The following is an 18,972-nucleotide window of genomic DNA, read 5'->3' as shown; positions in this document are numbered from 1 at the left end:
TCCCATTACAGTCAATGGAGCTTACTCCCAGGAAAGTGTGGACAGGATTGCACGCCTAGACTGGTGCAGTTGCAGCTGCTGCAATGAATGACCACTGCTGTAGCGCTCTGACGGAACCGTAGCAGGCCAATCCCCCCTGTGCTTTCCATACAAGTCAACGCCACTGCGCTGAATAGGGATCGCTCATCTTTGCTTCATGTTTTGGGGCGTGACTGATAACGCACAGGCGTTCTAACTCTCAGGCCACGCCCCTCACGCTCCTAAAAGAGGCGCTGGGGGCGGAGCTCTAAATTAGGCCACGCCCCCTGTGGCAGGGCTGACTGAGAGGAGGCAAGATGGCGACGGTGCTGGGAGCTAAGCGAGGGCTCTGGAGGGGCGTCTCCTCCCGGCTTCTCTCTGCCACCCTGCGGGTAAGGAGCTCGCTCTCGGCCCCGCTTGGGCGCCTTCTGTAGGGGGGCGCTGCTCTGCTTCCCCCTGGTGTGCACCCTGCAGCTCCTCTCAAAGCAGTAGTGGGTGTGTATCTGCCACTTAGGAGCCTAGTCTTGTGCATGTCTACCCAGGAGTAAGTCCCATTAGAGACAATGAGGCTTACTCCAGGGTAAGTGTGGGTAGGAGTAAAGTCTGGGCGCCTTCTGTATGTGGGCGCTACTCTCCCCCTGGTACAACTTCCAGCTCCTCTCAAACGAATAGTGGGTGTGTATCTACCACTTAAGAGCCCAGTCTTGTGCATGTCTACTCAGAAGTAAGTTCCATTATAGACAATGAGGCTTACTCTGAAGTGAGTGTGGATAGGGGTGAAGCCTGGCTCTGCCCTGCTTTCCGCTGGTGTACAACTTCAGAAACCTCTTATCAGAGTAGTATTGTGTGTGTATCTATGTATTAAGACTGCAATCCTACCCACAGTTACCTGTGAGTAAATTGTATTTACTACCATGGACTTGCTTCTGTGTAGACATGCATAGGATTGGGCTCTAAGACAGATTCCAGCCATTAAAAAATAAGATTAAATCTCCCTATCCTAAGAGCAACAAGGTTTTCTTTACCACTTGAGCTTAAAACACCCAAATATTCCTTGAGGTGTCCCCCTGTTTTCACTGAATAAGCAGCTGGGATGTTGCGCATACTACCCTTCCTGGCTTCTGGTCTGTAAACAGGGGAATCCTTTCTTCAAAATGGAGACCTTTGTTACTTGGTTGTTTTCAGGCAGTACATAAGTCATTGCAAGTCACTTTGCAGAAATGTGTCCTGTAAATGCACCTGATTCTTTTGGGAAGCCTGTGCTCTGCTCAGAAGTAAGTCATGTTTGTTCAGTGGGACTTACTCCTAGGGAAGTATGCGCAAGTTTGCAGCCTTAGGCTGTAATCCTATCCACACTTTCCTGGGAGCAAGACTCATTGAACATAGTGGGATTTGCTTCTGAATGGACATGCATAGGATTGTGCTGTAAGACTCTTGTCAGGTACTTTGGAGCAAGTGCTCCCAGGCCCTCAAAAGTCCTTGTTTCCATGCTCTGCAAATTTGTAATGTCTCCTTTGTTCTCTACAGTGTTCCACAGTTACAAAGTAACCCCTGGTTTATGCTCCTCACACTCTACCCAGTCAGCTGCCCCAAAATCCTTTACACCTTAGAAATAAAGTTTGACTCCATTCTTAACAAATAACTCCATGTATTGTATTGGCAACCTTCAGTCTCGAAAGACTATGGTATCGCGCTCTGAAAGGTGGTTCTGGCACAGCGTCTAGTGTGGCTGAAAAGGCCAATCCGGGAGTGACAATCCCTTCCACACCGGGAGCAAGTGCAGTCTGTCCCTGGTCTGTCTCCCTGGCTATGGGCCTTCCTTCTTTGCCTCTTAGCCTCAGACTGTTGGCAAAGTGTCTCTTCAAACTGGGAAAGGCCATGCTGCACAGCCTGCCTCCAAGCGGGCCGCTCAGAGGCCAGGGTTTCCCACTTGTTGAGGTCCATCCCTAAGGCCTTCAGATCCCTCTTGCAGATGTCCTTGTATCGCAGCTGTGGTCTACCTGTAGGGCGCTTTCCTTGCACGAGTTCTCCATAGAGGAGATCCTTTGGGATCCGGCCATCATCCATTCTCACGACATGACCAAGCCAACGCAGGCGTCTCTGTTTCAGCAGTGAATACATGCTAGGGATTCTAGCACGTTCCAGGACTGTGTTGTTTGGAACTTTGTCCTGCCAGGTGATGCCGAGGATGCGTCGGAGGCAGCGCATGTGGAAAGCGCTCAGTTTCCTCTCCTGTTGTGAGCGAAGAGTCCATGACTCGCTGCAGTACAGAAGTGTACTCAGGACGCAAGCTCTGTAGACCTGGATCTTGGTATGTTCCGTCAGCTTCTTGTTGGACCAGACTCTCTTTGTGAGTCTGGAAAACGTGGTAGCTGCTTTACCGATGCGCTTGTTTAGCTCGGTATCGAGAGAAAGAGTGTCGGAGATCGTTGAGCCAAGGTACACAAAGTCATGGACAACCTCCAGTTCATGCTCAGAGATTGTAATGCAGGGAGGTGAGTCCACATCCTGAACCATGACCTGTGTTTTCTTCAGGCTGATTGTCAGTCCAAAATCTTGGCAGGCCTTACTAAAACGATCCATGAGCTGCTGGAGATCTTTGGCAGAGTGGGTAGTGACAGCTGCATCGTCGGCAAAGAGGAAGTCACGCAGACATTTCAGCTGGACTTTGGATTTTGCTCTCAGTCTGGAGTGGTTGAAGAGCTTTCCGTCTGATCTGGTCCGGAGATAGATGCCTTCTGTTGCAGTTCCAAAGGCCTGCTTCAGCAGGACAGCGAAGAAAATCCCAAACAAGGTTGGTGCAAGAACACAGCCCTGCTTCACTCCGCTTCGGATGTCAAAAGGGTCTGATGTGGAGCCATCGAAGACAACAGTGCCCTTCATGTCCTTGTGGAAAGATCTGATGATGCTGAGGAGCCTGGGTGGACATCCAATCTTGGGGAGAATCTTGAAGAGGCCGTCTCTGCTGACCAGGTCGAAAGCCTTAGTGAGATCTATGAAGACTATAAAGAGTGGCTGTCGTTGTTCCCTGCATTTCTCCTGCAGTTGTCTAAGGGAGAATACCATATCAGTGGTGGACCTGTTGGCTCGGAATCCACACTGCGATTCTGGATAGACGCTCTCTGCAAGTACCTGGAGCCTCTTTAGTACAACTCGGGCAAACATAACTCGGGCAAACATAACATAAACATGGAGTCATAACTCCATGACTCCATTCTTATACTTAAGAAATAAGATTTATATTTTGGTAACTCTATATTTTATATTTAGGCAACTTTATTAATTAGTACCCCCCTTTAACTTTGTTAAATACTCAGAAGCCTCTTGAGGATAGTCATTAAGTTGAAAGCAGGATATAGCATCTTTGTTTACAGTCAAGAACTACTCAGGATCCTAAGGGATTCTTTTCTGTTGATCATTTTATTTTCTCTTTCACACTCACACTCACCCCTGGATGCTTTCATAACATCTCTTAGGACTGGGTGGACTGAAAGAGAAGGGAATGGGTTTTTAGCTTTGAATGTCAAATGTATAGAGCCACAATCAAAGATCAATAACAAAAAAGCATTGAATCCTATACACACTTGCCTAAGAGTAGGCCACAGTGAATACTCACTTCTGAGTGGAAAAGCATAGGAATGTGCTGTTACTGACCTTGAACCCAGATGGCACCATTATTCACAGGGATTTATATTTTGTTTTGTAATTAGGCAAATATGTCTTGATCAACCATGTGAAATGTTTGTGTGTGTTATTAAGGTGTACTTTTTTCAAAGTTATGATCTAAGACAAAACTCGTTTGAGACAGAGGGCTGAAGTTTTATGACATTTATGGTGTCTGCTGAGGGCCGGAAGTGACATCATTGAGCAGATGATGGCCAGAAATAAGCATTTTATTCTCACAAAGTAATTCATTAGCTGCAAATGACAGAAGAGAAAATGTGCAAATCTTGTACACATTTTCTAGATATAAGAGAGCTTAACTATCATATTGGAAATGCCCAATTGTAACAGGCCAGATAAATTTATTCTGGGGGCTGCATTCGGGCCTTTTGTTTGACACCCCTAATCCAGATTTTAGGTGAGATGCTAGTTTCACCCAAAGATGACTGTGTTCAAAAATGTCAGTGTTTGTACATTAATACTTATAGTTGGCTTATAGTATAGCTGTAGTCATGCTATTGTTGAGAATCATTTATAGGCCTTGCAATAATCTTCTTTTTCTGTTTCAGCCTTTCAGTCATGGAACAAAAGTCATGTATCAAAAGGACGGTCCTCAGGCTGCCTTCTTTTTGCCTCTTCAGAAAGAAATGTTGCCACCAAATGCTTTCCAAGGGAAAGTGGCCTTTATCACGGGAGGAGGTACTGGCATTGGGAAAGGAATTACAACTGCTCTCTCTAGATTGGGAGCAGAGTGTGTCATAGCAAGCCGGTAAATATGCTTTTACGGACATTTTGGAATGAAATGCATCAGTGCTAATATAAATAGCACAACTTTTGCTTACATGTACAAAATATTTTAATGTTTTATATTGCACTGAAGTCTGACATATGAAAGCATGTAATGAAAACTCAGCCATGGTGTATAATTATTTTAGGAAACTTGATGTGTTGGAACAAACGGCAGAAGAAATTTCTTCCAAAACAGGACATAAGGTATTGTTTGACAATTCATATTAATGCTTTTACATGATATTGGAATCTAGGAATTTAATGCATACAGTAATGTATTTTGATCTCTGGTGATTTAGAAAGTGCACTAATAATATTACTGTGCATACTGCTTTTTTCTGATGCTCATTAACAATATCTTTATTACACAGGTTCATGCGGTTCAGTGTGATGTGAGAGACCCAGCTTCTGTTAGCAATGCAGTTTCTCAGTTAATCAAAGTGGCTGGACATCCCAGTGTAAGTATCCTAATTCAAAAATAAGGTTTGATTCATAAATCCTGGAAAAGAGAGTGTAGTGAACTCAGGTGCTTGAGAACTTTTGTTTGTGCAATGTCATAATTTAACCTTTGAACTTCTCAAGGCAAGGATCAGTTCTGCTCACTATATCAGCATCTTAACTGCTAGGATGAACTTAAAAGTTTTTCCCAAATTTGATGGTTTAAAATGCAAATACTAGGCTGGGCCTCTGTATTCCACCACAGCCCTCTTTTCTCTTGCATAGTGAGTTGCACCACTTATGATATCAGTTACTGGCATAAGGGTTAAAGATCAACCAGGACTGATTCATGTTTTGTAATGTCATGGGATAAATTCTCAGGGCTGATTGTGGTTTAACTGTAGTTTTTTTACATGGTTAAATTTCTAAGGTAGAAACTTACTATTGAAATGAACAAAAATGTATTAAGGAATCTAAGAATTATTAGTTGGAAGATTTGATGCATTTTTTCTCAACATCAGAAGTTGACATTGATAGTTGATTTTCTGTAGTTGTCTAAGCCTCTGTTGCAATCTCTTCACCAAGAAGTTTCTTTAAATATACCAAGTACAGATTTGAGCTTTTCTCCCCATTTCAGGTGGTAATAAACAATGCAGCAGGAAATTTTATTTCTCCTTCTGAACGCCTTTCTGCAAATGCCTGGAAGACTATCACCGATATTGTTCTTAATGGTACTGCCTTTGTCACTTTGGAAATTGGAAAAGAACTTATTAAAGCGCAAAAAGGTAAGTACAACACACGCAGACTGATTTTTTTTTTGCAACATGCAAAAATAAGCATGGTGTGGCTGTTATTTAGGACCCACAAAACAACATTACACAAGTCGGTGATGTGCTTGATGCAATATATTGATTAACGCTTATACTTGATGTGTTCATACATCTTTCAGGAGCAGCATTCCTGGCCATTACGACAATCTATGCAGAAAGTGGGTCTGGATTTGTATCACCAAGTGCCTCTGCCAAAGCAGGTGTAGAAGCCTTATGCAAGTGAGTAACATGCATTATTCCTCTTTCTTTATAGCCCCAGTTAAGGTTAAAAGGTGCATTATTCACATTCTGATAGACTAACCTTGAAGCAGTAATTTGTTTAAAATATTAGGATCCTTGTTACTGCTTCTGTGACACCATCAAATCTGTGGGGGAGGGGGAACAGTGTGCCCAGTGAATATAGCAAATAAATTAGGTAGAGTTGTAGGCTGCTGGCTTGACTTCTCTATGTTCCCTTGAGTTCCAGATTCTGGGAATAATGAATTCCAGATCGTGCTTATGAGTTTTCAAAAGCATGCTGGCAGCTTTTGAAAATAGAGTGCTAGATTAGATGAGCCTTGGTTTAGCCCAGAAAGGCAGTTCATATGTTCCTAAGTGCTTTTTCCACTTTTATGGAACTTTTGATTGTAGTTGTTTTCCTTCTAAATGGATAGATGCTGCATGGGAGATAATAATAATAAGTAAATGATTTACTAGAATCTTTGAGGGTGGCCTCCTGGAACAATACAAAGTCCACAACTTAAAAGGGATTGCATTGTCAAACAACATAGAAGAGGTTCACACAAGAATATGCTGTGAATTGAAATTTCCTTGTGTATCTTCTGAATAGAAAGGTGGCCTGAAAATATTGTAATTGTTGGTTTTCACCACAAAAAAATACTAGCTGGTTTTGTATGTCTGCTTGCAGGCCTTTCCCTATCAGTTTTGGGATTTCCATACCAGCTAATGGCATTCTCACTGCTTGAAAGCAAGGGGCTATGAGAGGAAGGCAGGGAGCATGCATGTGACTGAGCATCCAAAAGTCTGCAGAATTATCCAGTGGAAACAAACTGTGTGGGCAAGTCTAAAGTATTTAAGTACTTTAGCTGTGTATTGCCTAAATTTATTTATATCTACATACAAAAAGTACTTATGCAGATCGTTAATGAATTCTAGGTCCCTTGCAGCCGAGTGGGGTCGATATGGTTTGAGATTCAATGCGATTCAACCAGGTCCAATAAAGACAAAGGTACACTTTAGCTATTAAAGAAATGGCTTTGATATCTGTTATGATATCTGTTATCATGTAGTACTTCCTGAAGAGTTGTGCTGTACCTGTATCCTTCCAAGGAATGTCACAGCAAGTCGCACTTTGGTGCTAGCCCTCAGCCATCTGGGCCTGGCAATTCAGGAGGCTGAAGGAAAGCAACAGGGCCTGGTAGTACAGGTCCAGCCTATTTATACACGGATTTGACTCAACACGAATGGCCCCTGCAAATGAGAAGGAATGTGCTGATCCCTGGAGAAGGGGAAAAATGCATCCCTTTAAAATCAGTTTAAAAAATTGAACAGTCCTTTAACAATAGCCTCCTTAATGAGGGAGGGGCAGCAGGCTGACAATCCATCAATTCTCCTTTCTCCTGTGGACCCCTCTCTTCCCCCAGCACATGAAAGAAAGGTGATCATTTTGCTTTGGTGAAGGGAGGGCCTGATTGAAGTGCTGATGGATTGTCTTCTTAATGACTCTTACCTTACATCAGGAAGGTCAGCAAGGCTGTTTTTTAAAATCATAATCCCATGTAGAGAGCAAAGAAACTTTGTTTTTTAAATTGATTTAAAAAATCAATTTTTGTTGATCAAAGTTCAAAGTAAAAAAATCAAAGTTTGTTTTTGTTATCCATGTGAGTGCTTGGAACCCTCATGAATAATTATGTTTACACTTGAATGGTTTGGGAGTCAAAAAGGGAAGTGAACAAAATCAAGTGCATGCATGTCTGTTTGACCTGAAGCTCTGTTGGAGTGCTCTTAAACGCATTCCCTTCCCCACAAACACAAGAACATAAGAACAGCCCCACTGGATCAGGCCATAGGCCCATCTAGTCCAACTTCCTGTATCTCACAGCGGCCCACCAAATGCCCCAGATAACAAGAGAGCTCATTCTGGTGCCCTTCCTTGCATCTGGCATTCTGACATAGCCCATTACTAAAATGGGCTACATACACATCATGGCTTGTAACCCATAATGGATTTTTCCTCCAGAAACTTGTCCAATCCTCTTTTAAAGGCATCCAAGCCAGATGCCATCACCACATCCTGTAGCAAGGAGTTCCACAGACCGACCACATGCTGAGTAAAGAAATATTTTCTTTTGTCTCTCCTAACTCTCCAAACACTCAATTTTAGTGGATGTCCCCTGGTTCTGGTGTTATATGAGAGTGTAAAGAGTATCTCTCCACTTTATCCTTCCCCTGCATAATTTTGTATGTCTCAATCATGTCCCCCCTCAGGCGTCTCTTTTCTAGGCTGAAGAGACCCAAAAGCCGTAGCCTTTCCTCATAAGGAAAGTGCTGCAGCCCAGTAATCATCTTAGTTGCTCTCTTTTGCACCTTTTCCATTTCCACTGTGTCCTTTTTGAGATGTGGTGACCAGAACTGGACACAATAGTCCAGGTGTGGCCTTACCATCGATTTGTACAACAGCATTATAATATTAGCTGTTTTGTTCTCAATACCTTTTCTAATGATCCCAATCATAGAATTGGCCTTCTTTACTGCCGCCACACATTGGGTCAACACTTTCATCGACCTGTCCACCACCACCCCAAGATCTCTCTCCTGATCTGTCACAGACAGCTCAGAACCCATCAGCCTATATGTGAAGTTTTGATTTTTTGCCCCAATATGCATGACTTTACACTTACTGACATTGAAGCGCATCTGCCATTTTGCTGCCCATTCTGCCAGTTTGGAGAGATCCTTCTGGAGCTCCTCACAATCATGTCTGGTCACCACTCGGAAAAGTTTGGTGTTGTCTTGCAGACTGTGCCACGTTACTGCTTACCCCTGTCTCCAGGTCATTTATGAAGAGGCTGAAATGCACCAGTCCCAGGACAGATCCTTGGGGCACACTGCTTTTCACTTCTCTCCATTGTGAAAATTGCCCATTGACACCCACTCTCTGTTTCCTGGTCTTCAACCAGTTCTCAATCTATGGGAGGACCTGTCCTCTAATTCCCTGACTGTGGAGTTTTTTCAGTAGCCTTTGGTGAGGGACCGTGTTGAATGCCTTCTGAAAGTCAAGGGGGTCTACCTGCTACTTCTATACCTTGAAGGATTCTGGGTTGAAGAACTGGATGTGTTTCATCTGAATCCAGTTCCTCCTTTCCTCCTCCTTTTCCACTTGAAGGTTCTTAGGTCTCTACTTATAAACGGATAGGTTCGGTTTCATTAGTTTGGAGCTCTCTGTCCAGTATAACATTTTTATGATATTTATACCATTTTTTTAAATGGTAAACCAAAGAAATATGCAATAAAAATAGGTCCCCAAGGACTAACCTAAGGTTTCTCATATGTTCAATCCCATGTAAAGAGGCTGGCTGCTGCTGAAGTCCAAGAGAAGATGGGGGTGAATGGTGAACTGACGGAAAGGGCATTTCTCCCTCTGCTAAGCTGCAGCATTTATTTTGTTAATGCCAAAATTCTGTGTACGGAATATATACCCATTTAGGATAATCTGGGTCTGCTGTGTTTCACGGTATCTCATATACTGGAATTATATAGTGTATGCTGCCCTGTTCTTGACTTGCTATTTCTCTGCAATACACAGTACTTTTAACTGTTTTTCTTTTATTGTTTAGTTTTACAGAAGTGTGTGTGTGCTCTCTAATGGAATTCTAACACCAATTTTCTTAACTCTTTTCTTCTTTAGGGTGCTTTCAGCCGCCTTGATCCAGCTGGTGTGTTTGAAAAAGTAATGATAGAGAGAATACCCTGTGGTCGCCTGGGTACAGTGGAAGAGATTGCAAATCTTGCCACCTACCTCTGTAGCGATTATGCAAGTTGGATTACTGGAGCAGTAAGTTCTAGTTGTAATGCATATAGGTTCACCAAGCTTCCTGCTTCCAATTCAGAGGGTTTTAGTCTGCCCACTATTTTTGCCTGATTCCTTGCATTTGAAGCAGCTTAATCTCAGTAGTCTATATTGAACTAGGTGGGGTTAATGCAAATTCATTGGGAATCGCTCTTCCAGAGTTGATTAAGATTGATGGATCGGACCTTGGTTGATTTACAGATTTGATGCTACTTCTAAAATAAGAACATAAAAAGAGCTCTACTGGATCAGGCCCATGGCCCATCTAGTCCAGCTTCCTGTGCCTCAGAGGCCTACCAGATACCTCAGGGAGCACACAAGACACTGCATCTTTCTCCCACTCTCCTGCATCTGGCATTCTATTTACCCTCACACCCCCAGTGAAGACACCACTTGGGTTGAACTTGTGCTACTTTATTAAACACAGTGACCAATTTTTTAATGCATGAAACATACTGAATACACTTTTCCTCCCTTGCCAGTCTGGTGTAGGCAAAAAAATTGCCATCCACAGCCAATTCAGATGACAGAAAAAATTCCTACCTGGCTCTCATAATGAACGACCAGCTACTGTATATCTGTTCTCATCTGCTTTGTGAAAATATTTGCTTTGTGCAACCACTGCCCTTGGCTGTTGCATAAGATAGAGAATGTCAATTCTTTTTTTACATTTCTACAATTTTTTGAATATTTTGTCATACTGAATGTCATTGGAATGTTGGTTGACATTCCAAGTTAATCTTAATAATGAACAAAATCCACTTGAATTGTTATTGGAGTAATTGAATGAAAATGATCTCTGGGTTTTAATATTGCAGGTCATTAGAATGGATGGTGGAGAATATGCATCTATGGCCGGAGAGTTCAATGAGCTGCGTAAGGTAATAATATGCTTAGAGCTCAATCCATCCAAAAGCTAATCACTTAAGTTTCATTGATTTTAGTTGGGAAGCACATGCACATTCCCCATTGAAATCAATGGGAACTAGACGAGTATAGCTTTACCATTTGCTAGCCTGTGTCATATCTACATAAAAACTTGAAAATACAAACATTTGGAATTTAACATCTTTCTTTTGTATTCTAGGTCACCAATGAACAATGGAATATGATGGAACAAATGATAAGGAAAACAAAAAGCTAACTTTTTTACTACTTTTTTGTATTCAAAATCTTTCCCGAAGTACTATAAGCTATAGATCGTCTTCACTAATACTAATGAAACCAGTAAAAGACTAATGATTAAAATTATATATATAAATTTATGTACACATGATGGATTTTAACTTGCGTAAAGCAATGTTAGTGTCTTTACAAATGCTAATCACATAAAACACAGGAAGGACTAGGGCTGCAACTCTATACACACTTGGAAGCAAGTCCCATTGTACTCCATGGAAATTACTTCTGAATAGGCATTGTAGATTTGCACTACAGCTGTATTTATACTTTTGTGTAATGATTTTGTTTTTGGTTCATCTGTTATATAATTTTGATTGCACAATATTGTGTTATTTTGATTGGCATTTTGGATTTAGAAAGACGTCTTATGATTCTAGAAATTCATAGTGGTCCGAGAGAAACTGTTGCTGTGTCAGGAAGTTCTGCATCTCTACAGAAGTGTGTTAACAGAACCATAGACACAATTTCTCTCCCCCCCCCCTATCTAACTGGCCATTAAAAGGCTGAATGCAGGAACTGTAACTCTCCATATGACCACTAGGTAGGAATATAACACAATATAACTTGAACAAAGCAAGACTTTAGTAACAGAGCAAAGTAAACCTAATCTAATAGGTGGTACTGGACTTCTGTTGAAAAATCCATGGGGGCATATGTCTTTCAATTGAAAAGGGTTTTTTTGCATGTGGTTTAAAGGATAAGCAAAAAGGCATGATTTATAATGCCTTGATCAGCAAATAGATTTTTAAGAGGGCAACTCTGAAGAATGGTTTTGGACCTTTCTGTCCTGCCACAATGGACTGCAAATGAATTCTGTTCTAGACACTGCCTTTTGCCTGTGGATGGCAGTGGAGAGGGGATGGACAACTGTTTAGGGGTCAGACTGGGCCCTGGGACCTCCACTGGTATTAAATATGATGAAGAACATTGAAACAAAAGGGTAGAGTAAAAGGGAAAAATAAATGTGGAAGGAAGCACGCAATGACACGATGATGAATGGGTGAAGTCAACCACTTGATATAAGAATTGAAAGGTAAGCTGAAAGGAAATAAAACGCATAAGGTATCTTAATGAGTACTTTCACTACCTAAGTACTCAGGCTAGTCTTTGGTCCTTGTACCCACTCTTAGCTAGATGGGAAGATGACCCCTTTTGCATCACACAGTCTAGACATCAGATTAGGGTAAATGTACACATAGTAGCAAGTGATTACTTTTCAACCCTGTGGAGGTTTTCACCTGCGGGAGTGGATATTGGGGAATGAGTGTGTGTGTCCTGACTTTCCAGCTCACTTTCCTGCTCTTGAAACCCCGACTTTCCCGCTCTTGAGAATTAGATTATCTTCTTGAGAATTAGATGATGATTGGATGCTGACTCAAAGTCTAGTCCATTTTTTAAAAGTTTGGAGAAGGTTGATAACAAAGAACAGCAATGAGTACATCTAAATTATTCAGCAATCTCTGGATGCTGTTGCCCTATAGATGGCTTTCTGGGAGATAGGAAGCTTTCCTTTACACCAGGGATGTCCAAACATTTTGGCAGGAGGGCCACATCATCTCTCTGACACTGTGTCGGGGGCCAGGAAAAAAAAGAATTAATTTACATTAAAAATTTGAATAAATTTACATAAATGAATTTATTAGAGATGGAAGTTATATGAATGAATGAAGGTCTTGCAGTAGCTCAAGTCCTATAAAAGTCCTTACACAAAGCAAGGCCAGTCTTTCCTTTGCTGCCACTGCTGCATCACAGACATGAATCAGCAGGTAGTGGAGGGAGCCCTTGTCCCACAGCTCAGGTGGGAGGTCAAATGCTGAGAGCAGTTGCATCAGGCCAGCATGGGCTCCAGCAAGTCTCTGGAGGATCAGAGGCTCATTGGAGACTGGGAGCTCCCCGAGGGCCTGATTGGGAGTCCCTGAGGGCCGCAAGTGGCCCCCGGGCCAGGGTTTGGGCATCCCTGCTTTACACCAAGGGAAAAATATGGGGACATCAGGGATTTCAGTATACTTGTTTTAAGTATTTCCACTCTCATATACAGTAGGGTGTCACTTAGAGACAGGGATGGGGACCAACATTCCCATTGCCAAGCAAGGCTTGATATTATGCAAAGCCTCCAAAGGTGAGGGGAGCCACACTGTCTTTGCCTCCATAGGCTTTCCTGAGCATTGCAGAGGCAGTGGGCTCAGAATGCCAGTTTTGGGCAAAAAAAACACGACATGGTTTGCTGGGAAACTGGAAATCACATGTTTTTGCCTAAAATGGCCAATCTGAGCCTTTTAGACAGCATGTGGATGTGCGCTGCCTCTGTGAGGCTCAGATAAGCCTCCAGAGGTGAGGGGAGCACAGTTCCCCTCTGCTTTGGAGGCTGGGGGAGTGGACAGGGACCAGCGGCAGCTGTCGCATATGCGGGCTATTGCTGGTTAGAACATCACTAAGTGTTGCTCACTGGTAATTAGTCGTATCCAGTACCAAGTATCGGTTATCATTATGGTTTTACTATGTGACTAACTAAATGCAGTAAGATAAAATGATTGTAGATCTGCATTGGCCTGATTGGCTCCTAACCTTGAATTCCAAAGATTCACATCATTGGCTTCTTCATACCAGTGGGATCTGCAGTCACACAACAGCTGTGAAAAATTGGGCCATTTATATTTAGGTGCTTAGTTGTGGATTCCTGAGCCACATTTAATCAGCAAGTTTTGATAGCTTTGACCAGCGTGAATATTGATTTCAATTTGCCTTTCCAGATGTTTATGGTCATAAGTATAAATTTCAGATTCAGACACCTTTATTAGGCATTATAGTATAAATTTTTAATAGTGCAAACTGATGAAAGTTCATGAAAGACTATCTTCTCCTGATTACATCAGCATACATAAATTTCCAGGTTTGTGTAATTTGGGAAAACTGTGGCTCACTGGTAGACATGTAACCCAGTTTTAACCCCTGCAGCTCCTGGTAGGGTGGAGAAAAATTCCATGTGGAATTCCAGGTAGTGTTGACCATACTGACCCTGGAGGACTAATAGCTCAACTGACTACGTATAATAAGGCAGCTTCCAATGGGTCACTTGAAAAATTTCCACCATGCAGAAATCCTGCAGAATTATCAATAGTTTAAATTAACCATATGAAGTTTCTTAATGCTAAATCAGGCAGTTGGTCCACCTAAGTATTATCTGCTGTAGGCAGTAGCTCTACTGGTCTCTGGCAGATATTTATAAACACAGTGCTCTCTGTACCCCACAGACTTCTCCTCTGGAGGCAACACTATTAGGCTAAGGGGAATGGGTAGGTGGGATAGTTTTTCTTGAGTGTCCCTTAAAATACAACCCATGGGGTCTTGTATGTGTATCCACACTTTCAACTTTCTGGGTTGATATGGAATGCCCTGACCGTTTTGATGTCCTAGTGAGTCATGCATCTCATCTGTGCTCCTGTATAAACAAGACAGATGACTAGATTACAGAAAAGACAGCAACTACAGGGGAAAAAAAAATCAAATTTGCAGTGGTTTGCTCTTGAGACCATTTTAAACCTCTCAATGCAGTAATTATTCCAACAAGCAGATATCTTATATCACAGATGTTTGAAGTACTGTACAAAGTTAGGGTAAGATTCTCCCTTTTTAAAGTGAAGTATGCAAAGACAAATCCATGGTTTCAGTGACTATAATAGTTTTGTAATTCAGAATCCTCCTATGGGCAGATATTCCAATTACTCATTCTCTTTAACATGCACAATCATATTTTACACTGCATATAGAGAGTACAGGTACATGAACTGAAGAATTAGATAACTTTGCTTGAAGTGGAATTGTCAAAATGGACCATCAGACTTGATTTTGAGACCTCAATTCTATGCACACCTGGGAGTAAGTCCCACTGAATACAGTGAACTGAATACAGTGGAACTTACTTCTAAGTAAGCATAGGATAAACTAATACTGGGCAGCCTGATCCCAACATTGGCTTGGGCCAGTTCAGTGGCCGTTGTTCCAGCCCAGAGTGTTGTAAACATGCTGTAGAGCAATATCCCCTTACCCTATGGTGACCTCTAGCCTGCTCCTAACCTGAATACAGTGCAGGCCATGTGGCCTGGCTACCAGCGCAGGTTAGGGTTGCACTGTCTTTTTTCACCAAGGGACAGTTGTAATTCCAGCAGTGAAAGAAGATACTTCATAGAGGCCTTTGTATGTATTTGTGTAGTAACCTTTAGATCTGATTTAAAAAAAAAAATCACATTAGGAAAAATTTGGTACATTTTTTATAGGGTAGTAACTAGCTTTGACAGCACAGTTGTAATGAAGTTAGCTTGGACCTGTTCTTAAGAAAGCATACTTCAGACAGAGGCACTTTGCTTTAATCAGTATGAATGTTTGGTTCCTATCTCGTAACAGTATAAAATAGCAACACTTCTACATCAGTTGAGGGATTGGGATGATTAACAGAGGGTATTGTGAAAACGACTTAAAGCGATCTCATAATGCAATGGGGATTTCTCCTAACTCAGATTTCAGTGTCAGTTCCATAACTGCAAAAACTTCATACTTAATAGGTAGAGAAACAAGAATCACTCCTGCCATTGACACTTGTGATGTCATAATCCTGTGAGCCAATGGAAAGTACTTTCAGCCGCTCTGAAAACTGCTGTTTTTCAGCCTACATTCTGAGATTTAGGTTTGGTCCTCATTGTTCAAGTAACCTGGAAATAGTAGAGCTTACATTTTATCAACCCTGCAGCCTCACCCATTTATGTGAATATACTTTATTTCAGCCAATAGCCAGCTCTGCAGTCAATAAGACACTCCAGAAATGGTGGTGGTGACTAACAGCCCAATCCTATTCAGGCTACCCACATCATAATACAGTGGTGCTGAAATGGATGCCACTGTGTCCTATATTTGTTCAGTTACCTGATGTAGGGCCCCGGCAGCTGCTATGTATCTACTCAGATTGCACCAACGCAATTGCTGGTGCAGAACCAAGTAGCCCTGTGTACAGCTTTCAGGACTGGGATAGGGAATAGGATGCAGTGGAGGCCTCCTTTGCCATCCCCACCATCTCTGGGGTCTGAACTGCCCTCCCCAAAACACTTCCTCTGTGTTTCATCCCCCCCCCACCCAGTGTTGTACTTTGGTCAGTGGGCATAGGTGCAAGCCTCTCCACTGACGTCACTGACCTCTGCAGTCTCAATACAGTTTACTCCATGTGCCTGTTCTGCTGGCAGGAAATAGCATAGGATTGGGCTGCCCAGCAGCAATTGTACCTGGGAGAAAATCCCAGTGAACTTAATGGGACTTACTCTGAGTAGACATGTCTGTGTTTGCACTGTTAAGCTATAGTCCTAAACATCCTAGACTATACTGCTGGAAAAAGATGCTTATTATAGCACTGCAGATTGTACTGGTAACTGAAGGGGCCAGTTAAGCTGAGAGTTCAAATTACTGTCCACCCATGAAGGTGACCTTGAGAAGGTTACCACAGTCTAATCTACATCACAAGGTTGTTGTGAAGATACAGCAGGAGAGGGGGCTTGTATTCTGCCCTGATTTCCGTGGGTAGGATAGGAATGTAAGCAAAAATATTGAACACAACAGAATCAGATGTGAAGCCTTGGCTTATGGATATTGACTCAGAAGTTAGCCTTGCCGTGTTCAATAGGGCTTACTCCCAGTAGGAGTTCATAGGTTTCTATCCCAGGTTGTGACTAACATGTCCCATGAAGCATTTCAGTGGGATACAGTCACAACTTATTTTGACTGTATTTTGCCCATGAGAAAAACTCAGAGCAAAATGTAAGATGACCTGTATTGTGGATCAAGTTGAATGAATGCAGGCTGTTTCTTGCATTTCAAAGTAACAGAATATAGGAAGTAGACAAAATTAGACACCACCAGTCTTAGTATATTAAATTTAATTATAGATTACACAGAATGATGTAAAAACAGCAATTTGCTAGAATTATAATATTCTGCAAAATGTTGGAAATTGTTTTAGAAAATGGGTTGACATATTCTCTGACACAGCAGCTTGTCATTAATGCTAACATTATAGTCTAGTATGAGGCTGATTTGCGTTTCAGTTATTGTATCTTGCTTCCGTGTATTGTACTCTTATTTTTCCAACGTGCAGTTTGTCCAGTAGAAGGCATTTGTTGGGCCTACATGCCTAAATAGGCTATCAAGGTATCTTAAAGGCTTCTCATGAAGTTCAGCATCTCATAATCCTGAGATACCTTGGTATAGCGAATCAGAGGAATTGAATCACTATGGAATTCAGAATATGATGGGGAATTAACAGTATTCACCTATAACATTGTGATGCCTGAATAACACGCGCCTCAAACCTTTCCCCTTAGTTGAGGCACTGTCCCTAGTGTAGTTTGCAGGCAGAGTTATAGCAAATATCTTACCAGCTTCAAATATACAAATAAGCAGTGGCATAGCTAATGATTGCGTAGCCTGGTGCCAAGCTCAAAATGTTGCCCTGGAAGTGATGTCACAACCAGAAGTGACATCACACCTGGGTTTTTTAAAAAGTGAAAATTGGAACCCACCTGCTCCCCCCCCAGCAGTTCACCACCCACTTACTCTGCTGCCTCCCCCCCGTCAGTGGCATAGCTAAAGCATCTATCTGCTATCTGGGATCAAAAAAGATTTTGTAGTCCCTCTCCACAACAAAATCAAATTTAATTAAGTAAATAAATAAATTTAATTCAATTAATTAAGTAAATAAAAAGTTATTGGTTCCATGCTGTATCATAATAATATCTAATTGGCACTCAGAACAATCAGTTTCATATGTCAGCAAATCCACTTTTTGTTCCATAACAGGCAGTTGTGTTTTCATTTTCTGGTTAATTGGCTATAACATTTGATAGCATACAAATATTCCAATACAGTTTATTGCATTGCTTTCTGCATTAAATTACCTTTCCAGTGATATATAACATGATGGTATTATTCATACTTACCAAGATTTTCACAATTTTGGTCACTAGTGTCAAGCTCAGTTTGTTGCCCCCCTTAAGCTTGATGCCCAGTGCAACTGCTACCCCCTGCACCTCCTTAGCTATGCCACTGCAAATAAGTAGGTTGGAGGTCAGCTTTTTTTGGCAAGTGTGCTACAAGTTAAGACCAAAAGTGCCACTTTAGTACACTTTATGATACGTATGAAGCTCCCTCTGTGGTCTACTGACAGGCAGCCCAATCCAACTTTCCAGCACTGGTGCAACTGCAATGCAGCCCCAAGGTAATGGAACAAATGGTGCCCCAAGGTAAGAGAACAAATGTTGTCTGCCCCACTACTGCAGGTTGCTGTCCACACCCCATCAGTGCAGCTACGCTGGTGCTGGAAATTTGGATAGGATTGGGTCTTGAGCCAGCACAGCTATGGAGAGATAACCCTGCCTACAGCCAGGTGACCATCTTACTCCTGCCCACATCTGCCACAAAAACTGACCATGTGTACCTTGCCTCTGACAACTGTGCCACAGGTGAAATAGCTTTAACTTGACTCAGAACCTGTATGGCTTCCCACCCTGGAAAGAATGATGTCTAGGATACATACTTCATAGTGATCATTATTGTTGCAGCTGTAGCAGCAAACATAGCACAAGCCCAATAGTCTCAGCTAAGTTAAAATCATCTCGCACTTCTTTCTTTCTTTCTTTCTTTCTTTCTTTCTTTCTTTCTTTCTTTCTTTCTTTCTTTCTTTCTTTCTTTCTTTCTTTCCATTTTATGGGTGTTGGGTTTGTTTTCAAATGAATCAACAGACTGGCCCAAACATAGACGTTCTCTTTATCAATCTTATAGTTACAAAAACTGTACATTACAAACAGTATAGAAACAAGCTGAAAAGAATATGCCACGTATCCTGGGTATTTATCATCTATACGTAGTTTTTAATTTACAAGATATAAAAGAAAATAAAGCCTACTCCCTTATAGTGCACAGTTATTGTTGTTGTGTGTCCCCCCC

The 18,972-nt window shown here is 41.9% G+C and overlaps 1 protein-coding gene across 1 annotated transcript; it reads left to right on the top strand.

Annotated features, from left to right (window-relative positions):
* The first annotated feature begins 315 nt into the window (after positions 1-315).
* Positions 316-18,943, top strand: DECR1 (2,4-dienoyl-CoA reductase 1). Its single transcript, XM_066623389.1, has 10 exons — positions 316-410; positions 4,251-4,450; positions 4,617-4,674; positions 4,842-4,928; positions 5,546-5,693; positions 5,858-5,957; positions 6,894-6,966; positions 9,646-9,792; positions 10,626-10,688; positions 10,895-18,943. Exons 1-10 carry the CDS (start codon positions 336-338, stop codon positions 10,949-10,951), a joined length of 1,008 nt encoding a protein of 335 aa, XP_066479486.1. The 5' UTR covers positions 316-335; the 3' UTR covers positions 10,952-18,943.
* The last annotated feature ends 29 nt before the right edge of the window (positions 18,944-18,972 follow it).

The sequence above is a fragment of the Tiliqua scincoides genome, chromosome 4 (genome assembly GCF_035046505.1).
Source record: "Tiliqua scincoides isolate rTilSci1 chromosome 4, rTilSci1.hap2, whole genome shotgun sequence".
NCBI classification, from domain to species: domain Eukaryota; kingdom Metazoa; phylum Chordata; class Lepidosauria; order Squamata; family Scincidae; genus Tiliqua; species Tiliqua scincoides.
Note: the sequence above shows the minus strand (reverse complement) of the source record. Positions and strands in the feature narration are given on the sequence as shown.